The sequence below is a fragment of the Sinocyclocheilus rhinocerous genome, unplaced genomic scaffold, assembly GCF_001515625.1.
Source record: "Sinocyclocheilus rhinocerous isolate Xijiao unplaced genomic scaffold, SAMN03320098_v1.1 scaffold1330, whole genome shotgun sequence".
Taxonomy (NCBI): domain Eukaryota; kingdom Metazoa; phylum Chordata; class Actinopteri; order Cypriniformes; family Cyprinidae; genus Sinocyclocheilus; species Sinocyclocheilus rhinocerous.
In genome coordinates this window covers 222,168-236,728 of record NW_015665026.1, presented here as the reverse complement: position 1 = coordinate 236,728, position 14,561 = coordinate 222,168, and the positions used below count along the sequence as shown (strand labels likewise).

Here is a 14,561-nt window from a genome sequence, read left to right as displayed (position 1 = left end):
CTGTTCTAGTGGTTTTTGGATATTTTAATAAAAAAATCTTACATATTGTGCCTTTAAAGCACGTGGAAATAATGTACTTTTGTGATTGCAAATAAATCTTGTGCGTGTAACTCTACCGAATCAACATTTAATGTGAATGTGTCTCGTGAGTTTCAGTTGGAGCTGGAGCCGCGAGACAATACAGCGCATTGCTTGAGGTAGATGTTGTATTTTGTTAGTAAATGTTTCATTATATTACTAGTGTTGCCTCCTTTGTTCACTATTACACGACTGCATATATTGCATCTGTCACCTAGTTTTGTAACGTGAGCCCACCCTTTCAAACGTTTCACTCTTGCCGCCATGACTGATTGCACGCAAACACACCGCACATGTACATGGATATCACACGCACGTCGCGCAAACGTCGGCCACATTATTCAGTGAAGGGAAATGACAAGCAACAGCTTCTAATTCGTCGTTAACATTGAGGTATACAGAGATAAAACAATGCAAGTATCGATAACAGTATCGTTTGTCCTGAAGCTTATCGGTATTCCGGTATTGACCCAATTACGTACCGGTCCAAAAAAATACCGGTTCTCGGTACCCATCCCTACTTAAGATGAGTGTTGTGTAACCCACTGACTTTTGTGCTTCCTTTCCAACCTCATAGTCAAATAAAAGGTCAATTCTTCCATGTCTGAGTAATTCTAATAATTTGAAAATAAACATCAGGTTACTGATAGCGAGTATAACCAGTATCACAGCATACATAATTATTTTTCTCCCCATGATTATCATCTCATTATTTTGTGTTTTTATATGGGAAGCCAAAACAATCCAAATGTGTGAAAAAAAAAAAAAACTCTGACTAACATGGCGGCAACCAGGTTGAAATGTGCAACGCTGGCCATAAAACATGCATGGTCCAAGGTTAAGAGCGGCAAACTACTACTCTACTAATCGTTACAGGAAGTCAAACATCTAAGATGGATATAGGCGCTGATCTGGTGTGTCAAACCTAATGAGATGTTGTTGTTTTTTTAAAGAGAGCCAAAAGAACGGTTGCTAAAGTGCATGCAGAACAAATGAAAAAAATATGTTTGTATGACTAAATTAGTAAGAATCAAATAAATTATTACTTTGATTCAGCAAAGATGCATTAAATTGATCAAACGAGAACGTAAAGACATTTATAATGTTACAAAAGATTTGTATTTCAAATAAATACTATAAATACATGATTTATTCATCAAAGTATCCTGAAAAAATGTATTACAGTTTCCACAAAAATACACAACTGTTTTCAACATTGATAATAATAATAAGAAATGCTTCCTAAGCACCAAATCAGCATATTAGAATGATTTCTGAAGGATCATGTGACACTGAAGACTGGAGTAATGATGCTAAAAATTCAGCTTTAACATCTCAGGAATAAATTACATTTTAAAGTATACTAAATTTAGAAAACTGTTATTTCAAAATGTAATAATATTTCACAATTCTACCCCCTTTCACTGTATTTTTGATCACATAAATGCAGGCCAATATTATTTTAGTATCACTGAGACACTATTATAGTTTTTATTAATATTTTGAATTACTGTAGTTTTTTATTTTTATTTTTGTATTTAGTCAATTTGCTGAGTTTGAGTTATTTTTTATTTATTTATTTATTTATTTTTTATGGTTATAGTTTTAGTTAACTATAATAACCCTGATGCAGGCTTGGTAAGAATAAAAAAAAATAAAATTGTAGAGACCCCAAACTTTTGAATGGTAGTGCAAATGAATTATTAAAACAAAGTTTTCTATCTTACTCCTTTACAGACATTGTTTCATATCAAGTTCTAAATACAGCAATTCGAGTCATCTCTTGGAAAATATGAAGGCCAAGTACTACAATGATAAGCGTGAGAAGAGAAAATATTTTATAACTGTTTAAATCTAGACTTGATAAGCATTGACTGTACTTTCTTATACTTTGTACACATAAATTGCAATTATGTAATTATATTAAATTATAAATCAACTGCAATTATGTAATCAACCAACTTTGCACATGTGGTCAATCGTATATGCAAGCAACTGATAAACAGCAATTAGCCATGAGAGGCCGAGATATTTCACCACAGGTTAGGATACGAAACAGACTGCAGCAAAAGCTCTTACCTGACATGTCTCGGTTGACCCCCAGAGCCAGACCGTCTTTGACCCACAGCACCATGCCATGGTATCCAGTAATGGAGCACGGCAGGGTCACGGGCTGCCCGGCCACGACCACCAGATCATGGGGCTGCTGGATAAATACAACAGAGCTTCCTAAAACAGAAAGGAAAGAGAGAAAGAATGAACAAGGGAGGTCACAATTATAAATCATCAAATACAATTTGTCAGAGCTGGCTGCCCCTGCCAGAGGATTTACAAAAAACCTTTTTCTTGAGGATTACTATTATGGCTCTAGTAAATCTAGTCCAACTCCCAAAACCCACTTTGAAGAATAAATCTATAAATTTCAACTTTATGTCACTGGAATCCTTAATAAAGTGCAGTGACACACAGAAGTACGAGTAGGTGCCTCACAGTTAGGAAAGCTGAACATGACACTGCTGAGATCCACAAGACTGCAGCATCTGCAGCATAAATCAGCTCGCGGCTCGCAGCCGAAGCTCCTCAAACTCTGCTTTCACTCACGGAAACTCAGCTTAGCAGGCAAAATAACTTTCCCAACGACAAACTGCGTCAGTGCCGGATGACAGGCTCAGTGGTGCTCCGGAACGGCCGTTCGCAGACTGCTGTTCACCTTGAAGTCTAATAGAATGAGGTGCAAATGAAAAAGTGCCCTGAAGGTAAGCGGTCTTCAATACGGGAGGTGAAAAGTACGTCTTACCTTTCTCATTAAATTGCAGAGTGAGACAGACTGAGTTATTTTTTTCCGTTCCGGGAAGCAGATAAGAGCATCAATAGAAAGGGAATATGTATTTCTCTGAGAATATATTCACAGAAGATTCTCAGAGAAATAAACATCTCGTCCTTTCAACTGTCGCTTTCCCTCACCTTTTTTGGTCTTTTAATGTGAAAACAGTTGATACACCAGAGAATCGGAGGAGCTTTGCGCATCTCCTGAGACCACTTTGGTTGATTTTTGTCTTAAATTCAATAAAGTGCAGCTCTGCGAGGTGCATCTTTCATAAATAGCACTTGGCCTTCCACTGATGTGGCAGGATTTCTGCGGGATGGTGCTGTAACACAGCTGAGATGCCAAGCATATTTTTCTCTCTGTACACTGCCGTCTAATTTTGCTGTTTGAAGTTAACACCAATACTCACACTTGATCTTAGTTCTGTTAAAGAATAAAAAAACATTAAAGCTTAGCTTTAAAACTTACTTCTTTTGTTCGCCTACCCATGTTGAAGAAGGGTGTTTATAGCATAACCCACAGGATTTCTGCTCCTTTATAGCGCATAAGACTTAATGGAGCTCTCAGTTATGTGTCATTTGATTTTCACCTTTGTTTCAGAGGTTTAGCATGAAATTTCTTGGGAGAGATAAAAATAGACACAGCCAAGACACTTACTGTCACACATAGAGCTTCAAAATAAAGGTGGATAGCACAGTATTTCATGGAAAATGTTCTTAATGAAATGTGATTTTGGTTATACGGTGATTGTAGTTTGGGGTCAGAATTTTATTATTTTTAATTTTTTTAAAGAAATTAATACTTGGATGCATTAAATTGATCAAAAGTGACAGTAAAGACAATTATAATGTTACAAACGATTACAAATAAATGCTGTTCTTTTGAAAGTTCTATTCAGCAAAGAATTATAAAGAATCAGCACAGCTGTTTTCAAAGATGATAATAATAAGAAATGTTTCTTGAGCACCATATCAGCATATTAGAATGATTTCTGAAGGATCACGAAGACTGGAGTAATGATGCTGAAAATTTTGCTTTGACATCACAGGAATAAATTACATTTTAAGAATATATTATAAAAAAAACTATTTTAAAACTATTTTAAAGTGCAGTAATATTTCACAATATTACTGTTTTTACTGTATTTTTGATCACATAAACAGAGCTTAGTCGACTTTCAAAAACATCAACCCCAAAATGTTGAACTGTAGTGTAATAGCACATATCCATGAAATTAAAAAAAAAATATATATATATATATATTATTTTTTAGTATATGTGCTTAATTTCGTCATTTGTTGAAGGTTTTGACATGCACTACTCACTATAGTTTGTAAGTGAAACCAATTTGCTTGTTGTATTCCACTAGTTGAGAACTCATCCTTGAAAGTTTTACACTCATGGCGTTCTTGATCTGTATAATCTCTCTACCATTAAACACAAAATGTAGATATTAGGCAGAATTTTTCATTTTTTCAAGTTTCAGAAATGAAAAAAAAAAAAGTCTTCTGAAGCCATATGATAGCTTTATATGAGAAACAGGCCAAAAATGCATCAAGAGTCATCATTCACAACTTATTTCCCTCAACCACAGCTGTCAAACCTCATTTGTGTTTATTCAAATCTGGCGTATGAAGACTGATCAAGTTTGAGCAAGTACAAAAGAGATATGAGAGCTAGTTTTTTTTACTGCTTTTATGGTGATATTTTACAGAGCTCTACCACCTCTGTCCCATTCACTTTTACTGCATTGAAAAGAGCAGTGTAAACATTCTGCTAAAAATCACCTTCAGACCATAAATGTTTACAAATGATGGAGAGCAAGTAATGAGCACATTTTTATGAGCTATTACGTCAGTGAACGATGGGGTGGGAGCCAAAACAAGAACACAGCCTGCGATTCCCACACTACTTTGTTTTTGAGTGATCTTCAGAGTTGCCCTGGCACTACAAATACTTATGAAACTGACAGCGCACAATGATGAAATGTCACAGACAGTCCTCCAGCTACAAAGTAATAAATACATTCAAAGTTTAAGAAAACTCGCAAACTTCATTAAAAGTTTAGAGTAGAGATGAGTAGGAATGTAAATATTGTGCATCTGTAATAACTTCTAGCATTTAGAACTGTTCCTCATGCCATCCTGTCTGAATATGTGAACGTTTTACAAAGATGTTGCCCAGACTCTCCCACATAGTGTATAGAAACTCACAACTAATGAACAGCACTGCCTTCAGAGCTTTTGTGTTGGACTATTGGACTACACACCATTAATTGGGAATGTTTTAAAGAAGCTATAATGTAAAGGATATTTATAAAGATGTGAGGTTGTTCACATTATACTTCAACTGCGTTTGAAAGACAAGTCTACATGCGTGTCAAAGGTCAGTCACTTTGAGCAAATGCAAGTAATTCAGTGCTTTTGTAATGTATAACCTTAATGTAACTGGACTTTTGACTGGCCGAATGTAAGGGCATTTTATGCACATTTTGACGAATCATCTTCTGCATAGGACAAAGAGATGCAAAACTATAAATACACCTCAGCATCTCCATCCAAGGCATGTTTACGAGACCCAGCAGTTGTGTTTCATGAAAGCAGACCAATATCCACAGCAGGGGCTCTAGGATCCATGGACACCTCTAATAAGAGCCACAAATAGATAAATAAATCCAATCATTAAATTCAGAGGTTTGGCGCATCCCCTCGCAGTGGGCAAAGCACCCCAAGTCAAATCTAGACAAATGAATTCTGTTATTGGATTCCTGCGGTTCCATTTCCTGGACACAGATTTAAATATCACTCCCAGAAGACGTCAATTCTGAGCGTAACAAAGAGAGAGAAAAACAGCGTGCAGGCAGGGCATTGAACGCTTTCAAAGAAAAGAAACCAAGCAAGAATGAGAGCGAAAGCAAGATGACAGGGAAGTTGTTTACAAGATCAACATGTAAGATTGATTGGGTTTATTGTATTACTGCCCTTTTGAAACCTACCGTAAAAGTTACCTGAAAAAAACCCTGTTTATCTGGTAAGGACTCAAGCTTGTAGTAATACTCCAACATATAAGGTGAAATCTTAGGAGCTTTGCATGAAATTGATTTCCCATGGTATCATTTCAAGAAGTGTGAATTGTCTGCCTTGTAGAAGTGAAATGGCTTCTTGTTCCCATGGAGCACAGCCAGTCAGCTTTCTTGTGGTATATTTATATAGTAATATAAATAATTCAAATCTAGTATGGATTATACAGAAAAAAAAACACAAATTATTATTTTTTTAAATACAGAATAATATTAATAACTACAATATCAAGTGCTGGTGAATTGTGCACAGTAAGAGCAATGTTATTTTATTTATTAACTATTAATTATTATTCATATGAAATAAACATAAATCTGCACAAGTTTGGGATCAGTAACATACAAACGTTTATTGAAAAAATAAATACAGCTTTGGTGAGCATAAGAAACCTTGTTTAAAAACATGGAAAAATCATACTTACCCCAAACTTTTGAATAATAATCTACTGTATATATATATAAACCGTACAGTACATTTATATTAAGAATAACGAGTGCTTACGAATTGTGCACAATAAGACGAGACATTTACTATGGAAGTAAATATGGTCAGTTTTGAAATATATTCAATTTCCAATTGTCTTTTCAGCTCATCCTCAACGAATCGGATCAGTGAACTCATTTTGACTTTTTGAGGTGGATTTAGATGCTGTCTGAATCTCTTACCTGTGGAAGAGCAGAAGCAGCTTTATTTAACTGTGGCTGTGGAAGCTAAAGGGTCAGCTGAGAGGAGCAAAACGCCTGCAGTAAACAGTGTCAGCAATTTATGCCTGAGTGCTGCTGATGCTACAGCTCATTAAAAAAACGGCCCTCTAGCATCCTTACCACCTCCAGAGAGAAAGACAGACAGAGAGGTATATATATATAAACCGTACAGTACATTTATATTAAGAATAACGAGTGCTTACGAATTGTGCACAATAAGACGAGACATTTACTATGGAAGTAAATATGGTCAGTTTTGAAATATATTCAATTTCCAATTGTCTTTTCAGCTCATCCTCAACGAATCGGATCAGTGAACTCATTTTGACTTTTTGAGGTGGATTTAGATGCTGTCTGAATCTCTTACCTGTAGAAGAGCAGAAGCAGCTTTATTTAACTGTGGCTGTGGAAGCTAAAGGGTCAGCTGAGAGGAGCAAAACGCCTGCAGTAAACAGTGTCAGCAATTTATGCCTGAGTGCTGCTGATGCTACAGCTCATTAAAAAACGGCCCTCTAGCATCCTTACCACCTCCAGAGAGAAAGACAGACAGAGAGAGAGAGAGAGAGAGAAATGGAGGAGCCTTTTGTGCAAGAGGCAATCAGCTCTGTTGTCTTGTTGTCAAAAGACTACTTTAACACAGCGCTTCAGAGGTGTTTAGAAATTGCGTGTCATAAGCCTCCAACAGTATGGTGAAATTGGTCAAAAGCCGAAGGAAACAAGATTACTTTATTGTTATTCTTCGAACATTCCTGTGCCTTACATCAATGTGAGATGAGCAAAGTGAGCAGCTACTTCAGGTACAGAAACAGGTGGCAGATTAATGTAGCTTGCAATGGAATTGTTACAAACCGTTTCTTCTCGGCCCACAAAAATGTGTGTTGTTAAAATGGCTCATAAATGGGTAATAATTAAGGTTTTTTTTATGTTTTTGAAAAAAAGTGCCCACCAAGGCTGCATTTATTTGATAAAAAAATACAGTAAAAGCAGGAATACTGTAAAATATAATTTCAATTTAAAATAACTGATTTCTATTTAAATATATATTAAAATTACATTTATTTCTATGTTGCAATGCTGAATTTTCAGCAGCCATTACTCAAGTCTTCAATGTCACACGATCCTTCAGAAATTATTCTAATATACTGATTGGTGCATACACACACACACACACACATATACATACAGTGCCTTGCGAATGTATTCATACCCCTTCATTTTTTTCACATTTTGTTTTGTTGCTGCCTCATGTTTAAATTAGTTTTTTTCCACAACGGTGCAGTGTAAAATACTATTCAGAGCTCACTTAACCAATGCCCAGTTGGCTAAATTTTACCCAGACAGAAGCGCTGCCTGTAACCGCTGCAAACATTCACCCGCTGATCACCTGCATATGTTTTGGACATGTCCACAGCTGGCAACTTTCTGGTCAGGTGTATTTGATACATTTAATAAAGTTCTCAACACTAATATAGACCCTGATCCCTTCTTAGCCCTCTTTGGAGTATCCCTTAGACCTGATCTGACAGCCCGAGATTGTAAGGTTGTTGCTTTCGCTACAATCTTGGCCAGACGAGCTATCCTTCTTATGTGGAAGCATGCCTCGCCCCCGACACATAACAGGTGGATACAGGACATTTTTTACTGTATCAGACTTGAAAAGTTAAGATGCTCACTCTCTGGTTCACTCAAATCCTTTTATAAGACTTGGGATCCCTTTTTGGACTATATTAAAGGACTACCTTGTGCACCTGTAACTGGCAACATGTAATGTTTGTCATCTGTTAGAAGGGATTTTTTTTTCTTTTTTTTTTTAAATATTGGTTAATTATATCTATTTTATTTCATTTGTTATTGTTTAATTATTTAATTTACTGTGTTTCTGTCTATCTGAGTTAATATGAATTGGGGGATTGTGGAAGGGATTAATAATGGACAATATCCTACTGTTCACTTTGTTATCATTATTTCAATCTGTATTGTCACGCAAAATACCAATAAAAAGATTTGAAGTAAAAATAAGTCTTCAACTTGTTCTGGTAAAGAAGGCCTTGAAAGATTGGAAAAAGGACACAAAGAATAATGAGGCCAAAGATGCTTGATCTTTTTGCCTGGCTCAGACTGATCATGGCCTTGTAGGTAGGAAAACGGTATGTTCATAATAATAATAAGTAACTATAATTCAGAAAAGTTTTTTTTGATGTTGTTGAATTAAATATGCCTCAAGAGGTCAGTTAATATACTCAAATTATTTGATGTGCACCAACACAGAAAGACTTCAAAAGTAGTCCATCAATACAAAAAAATAACAATGTGCACACTAAAATGTTTTTACTATGGACTGACAATCTGGATTGAATTTATTTCGGGGGGAAGATAATATCCTATTTGGGGAATCATATTAAGTTGTGTTGTGAAGATCATCAATTCTGTCATGCTGCTTAATTCCCTTCTCTCAAAAACTCTCACAGAGGCCTTTTAAATACCAATCTAAAGCCTGGTTACGCCATCATGCTGAGAAATGCTCCACATATATGAACATAAAATACTGTTCTAAAGGACAGAGGCATATGGTCCATTATGGTACATATTGAACTGAAAAAAAAAAGATTTCTAGTGTCTCTAGAGTCTAGACTTCTAGTGTATAATAAATGAAATCATACAATAATCATGAAAGTAATAGTTATCTGTGAGCCACACTTTGCATCAAACACTGTATTCCTTACATTTTTCCAAAAACGTTGCATTCGAATTTTAGGTGTGCGTTAAGGAGGCAGCATCATCAGCGGCGCACAAGATGCGATGACGATGTAAGTGTCGTTGCATTATAATGTTTTTGTGGCGCACGAGATGCGATGACGATGTAAGTGTCGTTGCATTATAATGTTTTTGTTAGCCTATCCAGTTGAAGCCACTAGATGCGGCGCTGCTGCGTTGTTCATTAAAAATATAGCGGAAAAAGAGAACATCAATGTGGAGAAGATCTTGTTTACATAAAAAACGAAACCAAGCCGTTCACACAGAACGCATATTTCACGCATTTTCTAGACGGACAACTATTACTGTTGCACTCGCGTGCAAAAAAACATTCTTATGCTTTGAATGATGCGCCCTCTTGTGGCCTCAGGAGAGAAGCCAAAAGCTTTTCTTCACCCTAACTGAAATTATGCATTTTAAATTCGAATATAATTCGAATTTTGATCATATTTAAGTACAAAATTCGAATTTAGTTTTTCAGCCATTTTGACAACCCTAATTTACACAATAGTGAAAAGGTAAGTAAATCTCACAAATTGTAGACATTACTGTACATTCCTCAAACATAACAATTCAATCCTGTCACTATCATTAATACAAGAAAAAAATATTAAATATTATATAGAAAAAATTATAATATTATATATATATAATATTATAAATATATAATATTAAATAAAAAAATGTTTGACTTTAATTTAAAGGGAAATATGCCCATTACTCAAAATATTGTTACCCATATACATTTTTTTAATTGTATTAGTTTTTGAAGGTTATTTAAGGTTTATTGCTAGAAAAACTGCACATCCCATACTGTATAAGATGAACAGAAAGTAAAACTGCTCATATAAAATTTAATTTGACCTCCGTAGATTAACCACCAACTTAATCTGGCCATTAAATAAATACATAAATGAATAAATATGTTTCTCAATAACGACAAAATGTACTAAACCCATTTTACCCAATTAGCTTTTTTTATCCAATTAGCCAATTTTTTTTTTCTTTTTAAATTTTATTATATTTAATGTTAATTTAATGTATGTTTCCAGAAAATTGCAAACCCTACAGAAAATAAAACAGCTCATATGAAAATTAAATTTGACCTCTTGAGATTAACCACCTTTCACTGACCATTAAATAAATACGTGAATACATTTAGCAATTTTAGGCCCTATTTTGTAACCAGTTCATGGAAAGTGCCAGATAGCTTCACTGGAAACCAACTTCTGCCGAGAGAGTTACAGTTTTAACTAGCACACTGATTTCCGAATTTGACTGCTCTTCTGACAGATAAGATCAAAACAGGTGCATCTGAACATCAAAGAGTGCAAAACTAGACCAGGGTCTAAGTTACAAATTGTAATCGGCAACATTATGGTAATTTGTGAAGCGTTCACATATGCGAATCATAGGGGTGTGATGAGATCTGGTGGCACGAGATCTCGCGAGATCTGACTGGTCTCACGAGAACGTGACGATATCCTCGCGCAGACCTTTCAGATATATTTGCATTACACTGGCTCGTTCACAAGTGGTGGTATGTAAGATATTTTATGTTCACATCAGGCAAGTGGCCGCATGATAAGCGGGAAAATTACGCAGTGTAGTCTTTATCCAGTCATAAAAACAGAATTCACAGTTTAACGCGGAATGTCATGGAATTTGTCAAATTTTGAATTAATTAATCAAAAGTAGGTCATTAAACTTAAATCAAATCACGATATGGACTAGTATCTTATATTAAGCCGCAAAAGTCGATTTAAATATGAATCCAGCATGTTCTGCCTGTCTCAGTTAATGAATGACGCAGACGCGCGGTTTCATTTACTACACACATACTGAAGCACGCCTGACACTCGCGGTGATTTCAGCGTCTGCCATCTCATTAAATGAGGACGTAAACACATGAACAACATCTCCAGAACACTACTACTACTACTACTACTACTACTACTACTACTACTACTACTACTACTACTACTACTACTACTACTACTACTACTACTACTACTACTACTACTACTACTACTACTACTACTACTACTACTACTAAAATGAAACAAACATAATTTTTTTAAGGAATAATCACACAAAACATTTCTTCCATGTTTTAATTTTAATAGTAAATCCCCTTTGTTTGCCAAAAAATCTTGTTTGCTTAATTTTCAAGAATTAAAAGATAAATGATAAATGATAAATTGAATTAATGTTTTATGCCTTCATTTGATAACCAGAGAAATGTAAATATACAACACAATTTCTGAGAGGAAAAAAAATTCATAAGGCTACTTTAAGAAAAAAATGAATAAATTAAGTTGTTTTATGCATTCAAATAATTAGACATGCTAAAACACAGAACTTGGTAACAATAAAAAATATAAATATGGTGAGAAAAAATAAAACATTTCATAGGGCCCTAAACATCTAATTTTTGTTAAACTTTTAATAAATTGATGTGAAAATGTATAAGTTTCATGATTTTAATTAATAAGACATGCTTTTTAATTAATAAAATTAAATTTAACTATTAAAAAGGAGTCGATAAAAAAAAAAAAAAAACGAATCCAGAAAAATTAAAATGGAAAAAACGGAATTTGGAAAAAAATAAAATAGAATTTAGGAAAAAATAATACGGATTTCATAGGGCCCTAACTATCCCTCAGCCTTGCCGCGCCCCCCAGTTTGGGAACCACTGCTTTAATGGATACATTGATCACATTAATCATGTTTATTATATATTTTTTTATTAAAGTGGAAATCAGTTTACTAAATAATGTAAACTTGACTGACTGCTTCACTTCCACTTTAAAGGGATATTTATGTTGTTTATTATTTATTTTTATTTATACTAATCATTTTTGTGCAATTACTTGCCTGTCAGTTGAGTTTGTGGCAAAACATTTTGCAGTGTTTACATGTTGTTTATTACTGCATAAAATGTATTAAAATAGATGTTTAATTTCATAAAGTACAAGTTGATTTCAAAATGCACCTACTTTTTTGCATTTTGTGTTTTTCAGTTGAATAAAAGACTATTTCCCCCTATATATTTCATCATTGAGGATTTCTTTAAAAAAGTCTAAAAATCTCGTCTCGTCTCGTGAACCCAGTCTCGTGCCTCATCTTGTCTCGTGGGATAAGCGTCTCGTCACACCCCTAGCAAATCACAAAGCAAACCGCTAAGCAAATGAGTCATTCCACTCGAGGAGTTAATGAATGTGTGTTTGTGATATTTATTTCATCTTTATTTTCACGTACAGTATTTATTTATTTTTTTTGTCCGTTGGAAGGTTTAGCATGTGTGTTTATACAGTCTTACCAGAAAAGCTAAGAACCAGCCCGGTGGTTTTGTTTGGCTGCAGTGGCGTCTCAAGGAGCTCCAGCTGCTCCTGTGAACGATGAGGGTACGGCTGAATGTAAACTCAAGACCTCCTGCACTCCTGCCTGACTCAGCCACCCCCTCTGGCCTGTGGGGCTGCCCGGGGCAATAATCCTGCTGCCTGACACTCAAAGAGCGTCACCGGTTTCTGCTCCCTTCACCACCGACTCCACATTCACTCACAGAACTCTAAAGCAGCCACAAGGACACATCCACACACATGTAGACAGAAAACGAATTTAACACGCAGCCTCGAAAGCTGATTTTTTTCTTTACATAGTTGATAATTATCCTTAAATTATAAAGAGGGGGCTGTGAGATGAGGATGTGTTAGAATCATGAAGGAGTTTGTCAGACTTTCGCTCGCAAATGGCTTTTTAGGGCAGAGCAAAGGCTGGTAATTGTCACACACTCTGATGACAAGCGATAATTGCAGTTTTAACATTGCCGTAAAGCCAATCTGACGGGAAAAAAAATAATTAAAGAGGCAAAACACTCCTTTCTCATTAGCGCCAGCATTTGGGTCCCGGTCCTGCACAGGCAGGGCAGACCAAGCTCCAACACGGCTAATTACTGTGGGAACCTGGGACCACAAACTCTGAGGAACCGCCTCACCTCTAAGCAGCCGTGGAAACTTGTGCATTTCCAGTAGACGTCCCTTGTATGGCACGGCACCCGTCTCCTAATAAAACACCAAATTGTTTGACAAGCAATTTCTCAAAGCACCTTTATGTCCGCAATTACTCACTGTCTGACATCTCAGCCCTCATATTGCATTAGCACATGGCTTTGTATGTTGTGCGGCTCTGGGGGAAACAGAAAGGTGCAGTGCAGCCTCAACTCATCACACTGGGCTGCATTCCGATCCGATATGTATGAACTCAGGTGCATGTTTTCGCCTCGGGAACCCACGCGCGCCCGCTGTAGCATGTGATTCGCGTTGTGAAGTGTCTGACGTCCCCACCTGCCGGCCTGCCACTTAGGAAGGGCGAGTCGCAGTGAATTACTTCAGCTCTGTGAATCGCCGCTGCCCAGAGGAGGATTTCTACTCCAGCTTGGGATCGGGTGAATTACCGCACCGACAGTTTGCTCACTGCTACGTCACTCCAGCAGAACTAATGGAGCTAATCTACGGTCTAAAGGTCGAGTTGGGGAAGATTACAGTGTAGTCTTGAACTGACAGCCTGACCTTATCATGACTAATGCCCCTGTGCCTATCAACACCTGGCTGAAACAGCATGTTTTTACCTGAGTGCTATTGTGGTAGAGATGTTTGAGGTATTTATACCCAGAAAGTGTTACCTGTTAGGGAACCCTTTTTTTGTCAGTTGGACCCCTTAAGGACAATGTATACTTCAGTTCTGATGTGTATTTTTAGCATATGTGCACAGTCAAACACACAGCATTTCAAAGTATACTCCATTTGATAGTGTGCACGAACACAGGCGCACGCCAAATCGTGGCCATGTTGTACTAATTAGTTCCCTCATTTTGATTTAATTAAAGGGGTCCTATTATGCTCTTTTACAAAGTATTGATTTTGTTTTGGGGGTGTACTAGAACATGCTCTCATGCTTAGTGGTTCGAAAAACGCATTATTTTTCACATAATTTACATTATTAAAATACCTTTCTTCCCAGCCTGGCACAAACGGCTCGATTAGTTCCGGCTTTGATGAACTTCTTCATCGTCTCGTCTGATGCACTCAACCAAGCGTTCTAACCACAACCTCGCCC

The 14,561-nt window shown here is 36.2% G+C and overlaps 1 protein-coding gene across 1 annotated transcript in view; it reads right to left on the bottom strand.

Moving 5' to 3' along the window:
* LOC107730946 (kin of IRRE-like protein 3) overlaps positions 1 to 14,561 on the bottom strand; it is a 127,435-nt gene that overhangs the window by 71,977 nt on the left and 40,897 nt on the right. The window contains exons 2-3 of the mRNA XM_016541909.1: positions 12,766 to 12,835; positions 2,158 to 2,307 (exon numbers count right to left, since the gene is read on the bottom strand). Of these exons, the coding sequence (XP_016397395.1) occupies positions 2,158 to 2,307; positions 12,766 to 12,835 (220 nt within the window). The remainder of the gene's footprint in view (positions 1 to 2,157; positions 2,308 to 12,765; positions 12,836 to 14,561) is intronic.